Below are 13,204 nucleotides of genomic sequence, written 5' to 3'. Positions count from 1 at the left end.
AAATTAAAGTCCCCTAGCATCATTATGGCACCTTTCGCACATTGCTGAACCTTCACACATAATTTCCTACAGAATGTTAATTGTCTAGAGTTAGGGGTGTAGCATGATACTGGGGTGACTGCAATGCCGTCCAGGGTCCCCACCAGTATAAGATATCGGCCCTCTGGATCTACTAGTTGGGATTCTAATACGAAGGGGCTGTGAAGCGAAAAGAGAATGGCCACACCTGCTTTTTTAGTCGGGCCATTCGCCGTATAACACTGGGGGAAATGGCTATCAAAGAAACGAGGAGGGTCAGAGCGTCTAAAATGAGTTTCCTGGATAGCGACAATATGTGCCCTCATTTTATGAAAAGAGGAAAGCGCCAGTTTTCGCTTTTGTGGGGAATTCAGACCCTTGACATTTAGTGATATAACATTAACCATAGTAGAAAAGGAAGAAATATGTAATTTTCAAACATAGAAACAGTATTGGTGATGGCATACGACCTTGGTGCGCAGAGGGGAAGACATGAGACAGACAACACACATGGGGGAGGGATAATAGACAAGAAGCACATAAAAAACAGAAATAACAAACAGACTCCATATGGAGTCCTAGTAAGGCGCCAAAGAGGCAGCGCCTCACCTATCAAGATGAGAGGGGGTGGTGGCCAACCCCCCCCCCCCCCCCCCCCCACAGCCACCTAATAGTCAGACAGACATAAACCAAGAACCTTATGAACATAGAAAATATGGATCTCTGGGGTGAATGTTGAAAAAGGGAAGAAAAACCTGTTTTGTTACAGGAGACGCTTGGCATCAACAGCGGGGTACCCGAGGCCCCGTCGCCGCCGTGTATATTTACATTTCCTGAGCATATGACCGAGAGACAGAGATCCACCAGCATACATACACATGTAAAGATACGTATATATATATATATATATATATATATATATATATATATATAACAAATATACAAAAGAGAAAAACTAACAAAAAAGCAACATCAAATTTGCAAATAGCTAGGCAGGATAACACATGGCTAAATTACGTATCAGAATGTAGAAAATTTGGGTATATCCTGTCATCAACATCAGGGGAGTAAATGGATATATCTAAGACCAAACAAAGAACCACCGAGCCAGAAAGACCTGTAATAAGCAGAACAGATAATACCGCTATTTCTCATGCGTCGACCAGACCTGCTGGAGTCGACGGCCTAGGGAGAGGAGTGTTCGGGCAATCGGCTAGGTTCCAATTAGCAAGTAGTCTCATACCCTCTTCGGGGTTGGTAATAGAGATGGTGGAGCCTTCACGGGAAATAAGGAGTTTAGTAGGGTACCCCCATCGATATGGGATATCTGCTTTCCGGAGAGGTTGCAGGGAGCGTCTCTTGGAAAGGGTAATTTGAGAAAGATCTCCAAAGAGCTGTAGTGAGCCCAGAGCATCTACAGTGGCAGATGTAGGCCTAGAAGCCTTAAGCAGAGCTTCCTTAATGTGGTAGAAGTGGACTCGCATGAGGACATCTCTTGGAGCTCCCTCCGGGGCGGTTCTCGGCTTTGGTAATCGATGTATACGGTCCAGAAGCAGATCGTGGGTCGATGCCGAGGGGAGGAGCTTCTTAAATATGTCCATGGCAAAATCGTGGAGACTGCTATTGGAGACATTTTCGGGGATCCCCCTCAGTTTGAGATTGGTCCTCCAGGTCCGCAACCTTATTACGTAAAGCTGCTACCTCGTCCTCCAGAGAGTTGTGTGAGTCTATTAAGGCATTGTGAGACCCAACAGTTTCACCTAGCTTGGTTTCCAGGTGATCGGTGCGCTCCCCAATATCATCCACGGAGCGCTGGCATGACTGTAGCAACGTGCGGAATTCAGATGTGACTTCATCTTTGAATTGGTGTAGTAATAGCCGCAAAGTGCCAACAGTTAAAGCTTCACTATCTTCCAACCTCGACGGAGGTGGGACGCTTTGAGGTGTAGGGCGATCCTCATGGTGAGGTGAGGGAAGAGGGAGGAGTGCAGGTCCCGCAGGGGGTGTGACCGTACTATGAGTGGCGGTACGTTGAGGGGACGGTTTAAAGAAGGAAACCTGGGAGACGGACTTGGAGACTTTTTGTCTTTTTGAAGGCATAGTTTAGAAGTATAAGATAAAGTTTTCCCGATAAAGGTATGAGACAATATATAGAAGTTAGCTATCCAATGCACCCCTTCTACTCACCGCAGATCATGGGTGGCTAAGGGGGTGGCACAATGGGGGCCCATCTGGTGAGGCTACTAAAGTCAGCCATTAGAGTTCTAATCGCTGGGGATATGGCAGGTAGCTCTCTCCGAGGGGGACAAATTGCAGTGAAGCAGTACTAGGGGAGATCAGGGTGGTCATCACTGGCCAGGCGAGGGGCTACTTTGAGCTTCCTGTTATTCAATGGGAGCCCAGATATATCGAAGGGGGTGAGAAGGCAGCGAGGGGAGGGTGAATAGTTCAGGGCATCAGGCCCAGATCTCCCAGAGTTATTAGTGCTGTGCTGGGATAGGACTGGCACTGCAGCTACCCCAGCAGTTTTCAAGATGGCCGCCGCCTATGGAGAGGGGAGAGAGAAGCACAGGGTCTAGTGCTTCTAATTCAGCTCCGGGGCCTCCAAGGTAGGGTGAGGCAGGGTGTACCAGGGTAGGGGCTGAGCTGGGGGCCCCCGGGATCGGAGCCAGCCGTTTTGCGGCGGTTTCGCGGCCGCGATTTGGTGCTGGAGCCCGACCGCCGGGTGCAGCAATTAATTTAGCCCGCGGCTTGGTGCTGTGAGTAAGCCGCGGCGCGCCTGGATTGATTTTTCTGTCCCCCGGCTCTCAGGGACACTCACCCCAGCTCCGGAGGGACCCGGTGCTGCAGCAGGGCACTCTGATGGGCAGCAGGTGGGAGGAAATCAGCCCAACTTCTCTATTAATAACATAAAGACATAATAAAGTACAGTGGTTAATTTTTGCACCAGTTTCACAAGTTTTTTTCATGTATTATTACAACAGTGCTAAATCACCACATCCACCAACACTAGACCCTCAAGATGTCACAAACCAGATGGAAACTGTTCATGAATACGACCAAACCATTGCTGGATCGCCCAAACTCTGCCGAACTGGGAAGCTAAGCAGCAAAGGGCCTGGCGAGTACTAGGATGGGAGACCACCTAGGAACACCAGGTATCGTATAATATTCTTTCAAAAAGACCACTGGGTTATAATAAACACCTTTCACGAATAAACTACTATCACAATGCATAGTTTCTTCGTCCTTATTATCGTATCACTCTTTGACCTTAACACCATTATAATTTCACCACACTAGCATAGTCTTTATGACACCCAATTCTTATCACCACCTGAGCACCTATTAAACACTAATACTAACACTAAAAATAGGAATAAAGAATAATCAAAGGCGCTGACTACAGCAGCAAAGCAACTAACCTACCTGTAACCAGCAGCTCTTATGTCTATATCTCTGAAAACGACTGCAAGCTCTTGTGTTTATACCTCCGAAAATGACTGGAAGAAACATTGACTGTATCAACAATAATTTTTAGTAATTTTTAACTTTTTTCCCCACAGAATTTTTCATCCCATCCAAATAACAACTCCCCCCTTTTTCCGCCCTTCCCCCTCCCCCTTCCCTTTCCCCTATTTACCGATTATCAGTGTGGCCAATCACAAGAAGGAACCCTGCCAATAAGCTGTTAAAATTAAGCCTATTTATATTCTGCACTAGCGCAAACAAATGGATATCATCATAGGGCTTTTATTAATAATATCTCAGATATGATAAACGGCAAATTAATAACAACCTAAAAATCTCATATCTACAAGAATCCAGCCAAAGATAACGGAGCTTACAATAGCCGTACCACAGACTAGCAGGATCCCTAATTAAGGCAATATATACGGGATAAACAATCACTGTTTGATAAAAAGCATTTCCACAAAGCGGCATCAAAAGCATTACCCCCAGCAACAGGAACGCTATCACACATCGTAACAACAGCTGAACACATCATTGGCCAATACAGCCAAGCCCCCATCCCTGTATGGATAGGAGTTCCAGCCCAATACATTGGATGAAACAGCCGCCAGTCACTCAATCTATCACTGGATAGGCTGCAGACTGCAATATGACACAGGGTTCCCCCACAGACAGCCACACCTCCCGTGATCAAGCGCCCAGCGAAACGTACGTCGGGACTTGCCGATCACGTGGTGTACACATGTGACCGGCGCACAGCTGACAGACGGGGACTGACCAGGAAACCAGCAACACAGCGGCCACTTGCGGCTCTCAGCGCACAAGATCCCAGGGACTAAGGTAACCGCTGGATGTGTCCAGCAGACCCCCACCCCTCATTACTATTTGTGCTGACAGCAAACCATGCTACATGCTATTGTACAGCTCTATTTGCCTGAACTAACTTCTTGCAATTAACACTTACAATGCTGCCTGAGCACCTATCTGCTCACATACTGGTCTTTCCCATTGCAGTGAAGCAAAACACCGTTTTTTTTTCATCTATTATTATTTTTATTTTTTGTATGTGACCAATGATTAAAACTCCCACAATCATTACCTATTCATTGGTAGTAACCTTAGGAAATATGAGGATCACACTGGGTCCATACTAAAATAATAAAAGCGGCGACTCTGTCTGCAGCTACCAGGTACTAACCTGATTAATACCAACCATAATCTTGCACAGCGCTGAGACAAGATAAGGAATATCCAGTATGGGTGTAAACGTATATAATTTTTAATGATGTTCAACATAAAGATCATGTTTTAAACAGGTGTAACAATAACCTTAAACCGCAGTCTGTAAGATAAGAGTGCCCCCACCCAGAGTATATCTTTCTTCTCCCTCCTCCTTTGGAAACAGTATTTACATAATACTACCCATACTTAGGGGGCACCACTGGTGGTCCGATAGACTGACATCTCTAATTTATTAGATGTCTAGGACCAATGTATCCAATATAGGATCTTTCACCAGTTTTCTTGCAGACAACACAGATTAAATACCCACCAAAATTAACCACAGTGGGGTGTGACCACTGACCAGTGCGGAGACAACTCTCAATATCCCCCTTCCCTTTTCCACTAAGTATTTCTGTATATTAGACACATTTATACTCTAACACTTGTTTTATAGTTTTAATAAACTCTAAAAACATAGTAGAAAACAGTAACAGTAATAAAAAACATTTAAAAAAAAATGAAAGTGTTAAAATTGGCAGTTTGTTCCAAAAAAAACCCTCTGAATTGTTCCCTGGCTACTACTGTAACATCTCATTGCAGGTTAACTGGATGGATTATATTGCTGTGAATGGGGCGACAGCTCATCCTCACTACGACCCTAATGGGACTGCATATAATATGGGAAATTCCTATGGGAAGCAAGGTAAGAGGCTTATTTTTCAATAACCTATCAACAATAATAAAAAAGGAGTTTCGTATAAATGTCAAATGATCAGATTTATTGCCGTGGGCGTTTCTGGTAATTCTTGTGGAATATAGCCCATAAGCTACATTGGCTAATGTGTTAGCTGCCGGGCCCAAACTCTGGAATACTTCTGGAGCTTGGTAGAGTAAATGTGACAGCTTTAAAGCTTCCATAGAAACCTACAGCGGCTGTGACTGCTGTTGTAAATGGAGGGGCTGCAACAGACATCTGCTGCAGTGCCGCCTTCATACATTAGGGCAGGGGTTCCCAAACTTTTTTGTTTATTCACATATTTAGCATTGGAAGACACAAATAATGGTTTTGCCTATTTAAATGGACCATGAATAATTTAAAATGGTCCTGCACCACCAATCCACGGCACCCCTGCAAATGTCCTGATGCACCCCTGGGAACCACTGCATTAGGGGGGATATTAAATAATTGTCAGTATTCAACGAAAATGGCTGAAAAAAGTTTGATGCCACGCATTGCAAAGGGGGACATGTGTTCCCTTCAACAGCTCCCCCTGGTTCCCCCAACAAGACCGGAACCAGGTAATCAGTACCTACTGTAGCTGCCCTCTTGGCACCCCTGCTTGAATACATTGCATTTCCTTTTTCACTGTATTTACGGTATTTTTTATTAAGATATTGCTAATTAGGGTTACTATAGTTATCAATTCATTAAAACAAATATTTACTCAATACATTATAACATTTACTAACGCTAAGCATGATAGCTGACCACATTTTCTGCATACTTTTTCTTTGTGTGTGCAATGGGGCCTACACATATTGCAAATTGCTGAGCGGTCTGAGTGATGCGTTATTGCTCAGAAATCTCAACATGATCGCTTAGCACACAGCTATGTGTTAGCGCTGTGTACTGAGCGGACTGTCAGAGCCCGTGATCTCCGGTGAGAACTCTGGCCCTGCCCAGTGTTTAAGAGATTAATATCCAGCATGCTGGATAGTAATCTAGGGGCGATAGCAACTTGCGGGGGCTGTATGCCCCTACACAAAGGGGTAGTGTAGGGGCAATTTCTAAGTGGTCTAGTGAGATCGATTAGAATATGCCCCTAAATCGCTACGTGTGTAGGCTAAAGCGCCTCCACTGGGGCACCAATGCAGAGGGAATAGTCAGCTTTTGGTGGCAAAACCCTATAGAAGCCTATAGGCTTCTTTACACAGTACTGAGCAAATGATCTGCATGCCCCATGGCCGGTACCTGGGAGTCTCTCTGCAGAGGCGGATTGGCCCACTGGGAAACCGGGCAATTTCCTGGTGGGCTGGTCCAGATTCCCCACTGGCAGGGCCACCGACCGTGCCTATGGGGCTGGCATCATCCTAGATGCAAGCGGCCGCAGCCTGGTCACAAACGGCAGCATTGCCCAAAACAAATATGACCGCCACATATATGCATATATTATACGCATGTATGCGGCGAGCATATTTGTTTTGGGCCATGCTGCACTATTTGCTGTGACCAGGCTGCGGCCGCTGGTCGCTCTCGGATGACTTCACCACCGAGTGGACCGAAGCGCGGCGGTGCAGCGGATGAGGTAAGTAGTGTCCCCCCCGCGCGCTGTAGCGTCACCCCCCCCCCCCTGTCCCCGCACCCCCCCCCCACTCTGTAGCATCAGCGCCCCCCCCCCGGGCTGCAGCTTGAGCCCCCCCCCCCCCTCCACTGTCCCGGGGTGGATTCCGTTCCCAATCTGCCCCTGTCTCTCTGTACATGCGCAGAGGGACTCCCAGGTCTTAGACCCAGAAGTCCACGGACGCAAGAGCTGTCCTTTTGAGTTTGTTATTACATATGCGATTAGTATGCATATGGTTGCCAGAAAAAGTGGTGCGACGAGGGGCAGCAGATGTTAGAACATCCCACCCTCTACCTGCTGCTTTCTAGTGATCGGCTAGGCTGCATCTTCAGCTTTTTGTACCGCTTCATATAAATGTAACATCACTGTAAAGGCCCCCATACACTACTGCGAGGTATCGCATGCAATAACCCGCCAAATACCCATGGTTCTCTGTAAGCTCTCATTTCGCATATGATGTATCATACTCTATGCGATGCCATTCGCTGCCATGGCAACCTCTGGATCTGTTCTGACGTGCATGGGACCACGCATCGGATTGGATCTGGAGTTAAAACACAGGATTCAATGGCCCGAAAGTAGAATTTGTGTGAAAAAATGGCCATATATCCTTTAAGAGTATGTTCACAATGCATATAGTAAATGTCAGCAATAATAATTGGTTATTATAATGGTAATGAGGAAGGTTTTGCACAAGAATACATTCTTATTTCATTATCCTCACATTATTTCTAGGCTCATGTTACAACATTATTAAGGTTCCTGTCCAGGAATCAGAGGAAGAAGACACACTGCTCGGTGCACAAGTTATCTGCTCCATACCAGCAAAGGATACATGGAACCCATCCTATTACCATAGCTTTGGTGAGTGCCTTTATGATGCGATAGTATTGTAATGACTACAGTGGTTATATAGAGACATAGTGCATCATGCGACTATACACGGAAATGTGCAGTACATGCACATCTGCATTCATTTCTACTAATTACATTGGCCCGTATTCTGATTGAGTCGGATGGCTCCGAATGCGGACGGACGGCCGATGGTTGGTGTTTGCGCATGTGCAGAGGTGTATCTGCGCATGTGCGAACGCCACGCACGTCCGAATACGGCGTGAATTCTGTACAGAAAACGATCGGTTGGAACAATCCGAACAGGGGGTGGAGAGGGGCGTGAAGGGCTGTGTGGGCTCATTACCATATGCGTACGCCCCGCGTTTCATGGGCGTTCCCATGAAAATGCTGGGCGTACATATGGTAATGCGGCCGTGACGCATGTGTGGGGGGCGGACATATGACATAGCCGGATGCCAGCTGCCCGCCCATATCCCTGCTTTTGTACAGAGAAATGCCCGAGTGGTCTGGAGCACTCGGAGCTGCCTGACCTCTCGGTCCAGCATTCGATGTTCGGCGACCATCGAATGATGGGGGAGGTTCCCACAGATGGAGGAGGTGTTCACATAAAAAATCCACTCGCGGTCCGTTCGGTCGGCATCTTACCGCATTCGGATGGTGTGAGCGATCCGTACGGAAGGCGGGGCTAAGAACACTCGGTTCCTGTCCGAAAATACGCATCCGACCGAATCAACTAGAATAAGGGCCATTGTGTTTAATCAACATTTTTTAAAACCAACTAAAATTATGCAAACTGGTACCACTGGTGTATATGTAATGGGCACAAGGTAGGCAGTGCACAGGGGCCCCTAGGCCCAGGAGGGCCAACATCTCTCACCATACAGGCATTTAATCAATACAAGTGTCCTCAGGAATGCGGCGCAGATGCCATGTTCCCAGAGACCTGCACATGTGCAGTAGAGTCTAGTACAATGCTGAAGAGGAGGGCACCCAATCGGAGCCTGCACACAGACCCCGCCTCTCTTTAAGCTCCCCTGCCTGGTACAGAAACAGTACAACCTCACTTTCAGGGAACACTAGAGGTCTTTATGCAGTAATGGTCTATTGGGGCCCACACACAGGGAAATTTCAGCCCATTTTCGAAGCGATCTGGCCAGATCGCTTCGAAAATGCCCCACGCTCAGTGTGTATGGGGCCATAGTGGTAGTGATATGCGGCACCGCACGTCATTATCGCCAGGAAATTAAGATCCTGCATGTCGGATAAATCTAGTGAAATCACCAGTGGCACTGACAGGTCGCTCAGCACACAGCACTGACACATCGCTGTGCAGCACTGTGTGCTGAGAGATCTTGCTGAGTGATCTGAGCGATCTGCTTTGCTCAGATTGCTCAGCACAGTCGCCCCATATGTAGGCCCTTTATGATATCAGCCAGAGGAAAAGATTAAGCAGAAATTCCATAGGAGAACACATATAGGGGGAAATTTGTACATAGGCGTATTCATAGGCAGTCGCATTTTGGGCATTTACTATTACTGAAATATGCTGATTCATATTGTTTTGACTTGTGTATTTGTATTCTTATTCAGAAATATGAATGCATACGCCATCAAAAGAATACAACTAGGAATAACCATTCAGTCGAATGGTGATTCCTAATTTACTAAGCAGCCGATAATTGCAGCGAAAATACGCTTGGACAAATATAACTCATTTTCCAGGTGTATTTGTCATTAGCCTGCACGGATCAGTCAGCTCCGTGTACGATTCAGTGTAAAAAAAATAGAATGATTAAATATATAATTGGGGGGAAAAAATGGCGTGTGGGTCCCCACCCACATCCGTAACCAGCTTCGGGCTCAAAAAGCCAGTCCTGGTTTAAAAAATGAATGGGGCTAAACAAGTAGGGGTTCCCTTGAATTTTTAAAACCAGCACCAAGCTCAAGGGCTGGTCCTGGTTCCCGATATACGGGGGGACAAAATGACTGCAGGAAGCACTAGCAATGAGATATAAGAACAATTGGCTATTGGAGCTGGAGAGTGGAACCTGCTAGGCCCTCCAAAGCACCTTAGCCTAGTACTTATGAGCCGTTTCCCACCCCCGCCCCCCTCCGCCGCTGACTGGCCATGTGCAACATCTCCAATTTTAGCTAGGCGCCAGCAGCTACCACAGCTGGACTAGCAGATGAGCAAGGGGTGGACGACTTTCCATAGCGTCCTGCTATGGAAAGTCATCCACTCCTGGGAAAATCACTAAAATACGTGAAAATCGCCCGATTTTCCCCATCATCGGTCTGCATACATGCATGCATGCTGGGCAAAATCATCCAGTGTCTATGGACCTTTTTACTCTTCTGGAAAGCCCAATACATTTTCAAGACATTCCTTAGTCCAGTGGTTCCCAATCTTTTTCGAATCACTGCGCCCTAGAGCATCAAAATATTTTCAAGGCACCCCTAGGCCAAATGCTTATCGAGAAATTCAGTAAAAAAATATTAAATTAAGTGCATTGTGTTTATGTCACAGTTATCTGGTGAGGGACAGGATTTGCTTCTGTTTGTCCACATATATTATGATTGGCGGCCACAAGCACTGGTTTTGCCTGGTACATTGACCATAAATAATATGAATTGATCTTGGTCCACCAACACAAGGCACCCCTGCAAGTGTCCCGAGGCACCCCAGGGAGCATAGGCACACAGTTTGGGAACCACTGCCTTAGTCCATGCATCTAAATCACATCTGTGAGCCTGTTCACACAGACACTGGATTGCATGTGTAGTCCAACCTACGCCATTGCACAGAATAAAAAAAAAAAATTTTTGTGCAATGTAAACATTGCAACAGACTAAGGGGGCGATTCAGGCCTGCTCGGTGCGAGACGAAATCTCTACCCCGGCCAATTGTTGGGGTTTGCGAATGCACATGCGCGAATATGGGCATGTTCAAGCCCCGTGAGCAAACGCCTTCAGCAAGTTTCACACTCATCGGGGCGTTTTCTCCAGGAGGGGGGCGGGCAGGGGGCGGATGCATGGGGACCTGCCCCCTTTCTTGGCCATTTCCGTCCAGAATGAAAGTGAACATAGACTTACTTTTATCCATGAAGGGAGGAAAAATCATTCGCTGGTGAGCGACCAAAAAATTATTATTTTTCCTCTGTGTGGTCGCATGTGAGCAGATGTGTAAGTATATACATCTGCTCACATGCTATGGCGGGAATTTGGTTGGCAGGGGGGGGTTGGGCGTTCACTAGGCAGGGAATATATGCTGCCTACTGAACAGGTCTGAATCAGGCCATAAATTAGCCTATTTATCAACAGGTGACAAAACTTGTTTCATATTATAAATGGAGTTCGAGCCTATCAGCCCCCCACTGTCATTTTTCAGACATTGCACCATTACGATCTGAACACATGACAGTTGGGCGCTGATTGGCTGGAGCTCCATTTATAGTATGCAACGAGTTGTATCAATCATTGATAAATGTGCCCCTTAAGGCCCCATACACTATGCGATTTGGGCCGATTCCGATGAATCGGGCCGTGAAATAGGCCATATCGCACATGTAGACATACTGTCCGACCCGATGTGCGGTACCGTGTGCATCAGATCAGAGTCGGGAGGTTTGGACCGGCTGCACATAAGATTTGGTAAATCTTATGTGCAACCCAGATCCGGGCAGGCGACGGAGAGCCGTGAGCGACGGAGAGCCGGAGAGCGACGGAGAGTTGTGCAAAATATCACATGCAACTCCCGTGGAGCTGCAGGCAGAGAGAGCAGGGGGGGCGGCAGACGCTGGCGAGGGAACCAGGCAGCGTGCCAGCAGCTGGAGCACTTAAAAAAAAAAAGCCTATACAAATGAATAGGAAGCCATTGATTGGCTGAGACCTCTCTCAGCTAATCAGCGTTTGGCTGAGAGAGGACTCAGCCAATCAGTGGCTGCCCAGTCATTTGTATGGGCTTTTTAAAAAAAATGTAAGTGCTCCAGCTGCTGGCACGCTCCGTGGTTCCCTCGCCAGTGTTTGCCGCCCCCCTGCTCTCTCCGCCTGCAGCTCCACGGGAGTTGCATGTGATATTTTGCATGCACAACTTAGCACAACTTGGCACATGAAGTGCCTTATCGCTGTGACCCCTCTTGGGGAGCTGCTGGGACAATCAGGTCCGACTTGTCCTTAGGATTAACAAGTCGGACTAATGTATAGGGGCCTTTAGAATCAGGACCTCAACAGTGCTTGAATCCGGACAATAAGGCACAGCTGTAGTTTTGTTATGTAAATTAATCTGTTACTTCTGTTATAGTGGATAAGATTTTCTGAAGTCGGTAACCTCATGACAGCTTGAAATTGGATCCATGGACCCTAACACTGTCCAATACCGCTAAACATCACTATACATTTTTATGATGTGAAACATTTAATTATTTTTGTTTATATACATTTCTTAGGAATGACGGAAAACTACATTGTGTTTATGGAACAACCAGTAAAAATGAATATGATGAAAATACTTACCAGCAAAATAATGGGGAAGCCGATATCTGACTGCTTGTATTGGGATCCAGGACATGACACTGTATTTTATGTGGCAAATAAACACACAGGGGAGGTAAGGCTGGTTTTATATGGCAGTGATGCTGATTGTCCATAGTTTATAGGAATTATGTGGATGAAGCTTTATTAGGGGTAAAGACTTTCTATCGTCTGAAGCTAAGCTTTTGATAACTTGGGGCAAAGACGAAGCTCATACAAAGTAGTCACTGTTAGCCAGTTTGGATACATTTGTTAACAATGCGAAGACTGAAATGTGTGTAGGGTGAGGGAAAACCCAGTACTAAAACCTGTAAGCACACATTTATTCTGAGGTTCTGTGCTATTTACACTTTTCAATGGAGCATGTACTGTAGGAGTGACTTTCTCAAAATCAATGACTAAACATTGCTCTTATACTCAGGGGCGCCGACATGTCGGCCAGACCCCGGTAAAATGAAGGGGGCATGGCCACCGGGAGGGCCCCCTGAAAAAAAAGAGAGGGAGAGAAAGGACAGGTTGCCGCTGCAGCTGCCTCTCTCCCCTATCACGCCGGTGACTGTGGGATTGGCGATGGTAGAGATATCTTTTGGTAGACCGGTAGTAGAGTACAGGAAACGGGGAGATGAATCTTAGTCTTCTGCTTACAGTTGAGTTTTAGCAATAGCAGAGGGTCACACAATGGTAGTAGTTAGTACCGGCAAGCTGGTATTGAGTAGTTACTGGGCGGGACCCAGTGAGGCTGGAGGTGCTGGGCTGAACCC

The 13,204-nt window shown here is 46.6% G+C and overlaps 1 protein-coding gene across 1 annotated transcript in view; it reads left to right on the top strand.

The window, feature by feature from the left end:
* Positions 1 to 13,204, top strand: part of LOC146042917 (carotenoid-cleaving dioxygenase, mitochondrial-like) — a 95,515-nt gene that overhangs the window by 50,039 nt on the left and 32,272 nt on the right. The window contains exons 5-7 of the mRNA XM_083163201.1: positions 5,317 to 5,419; positions 7,794 to 7,922; positions 12,359 to 12,519. Of these exons, the coding sequence (XP_083019327.1) occupies positions 5,317 to 5,419; positions 7,794 to 7,922; positions 12,359 to 12,519 (393 nt within the window). The remainder of the gene's footprint in view (positions 1 to 5,316; positions 5,420 to 7,793; positions 7,923 to 12,358; positions 12,520 to 13,204) is intronic.

The sequence above is a fragment of the Crinia signifera genome, chromosome 19, assembly GCF_055691185.1.
Source record: "Crinia signifera chromosome 19, ASM5569118v1, whole genome shotgun sequence".
NCBI classification, from domain to species: Eukaryota; Metazoa; Chordata; class Amphibia; order Anura; family Myobatrachidae; genus Crinia; species Crinia signifera.
Note: the sequence above shows the minus strand (reverse complement) of the source record. Positions and strands in the feature narration are given on the sequence as shown.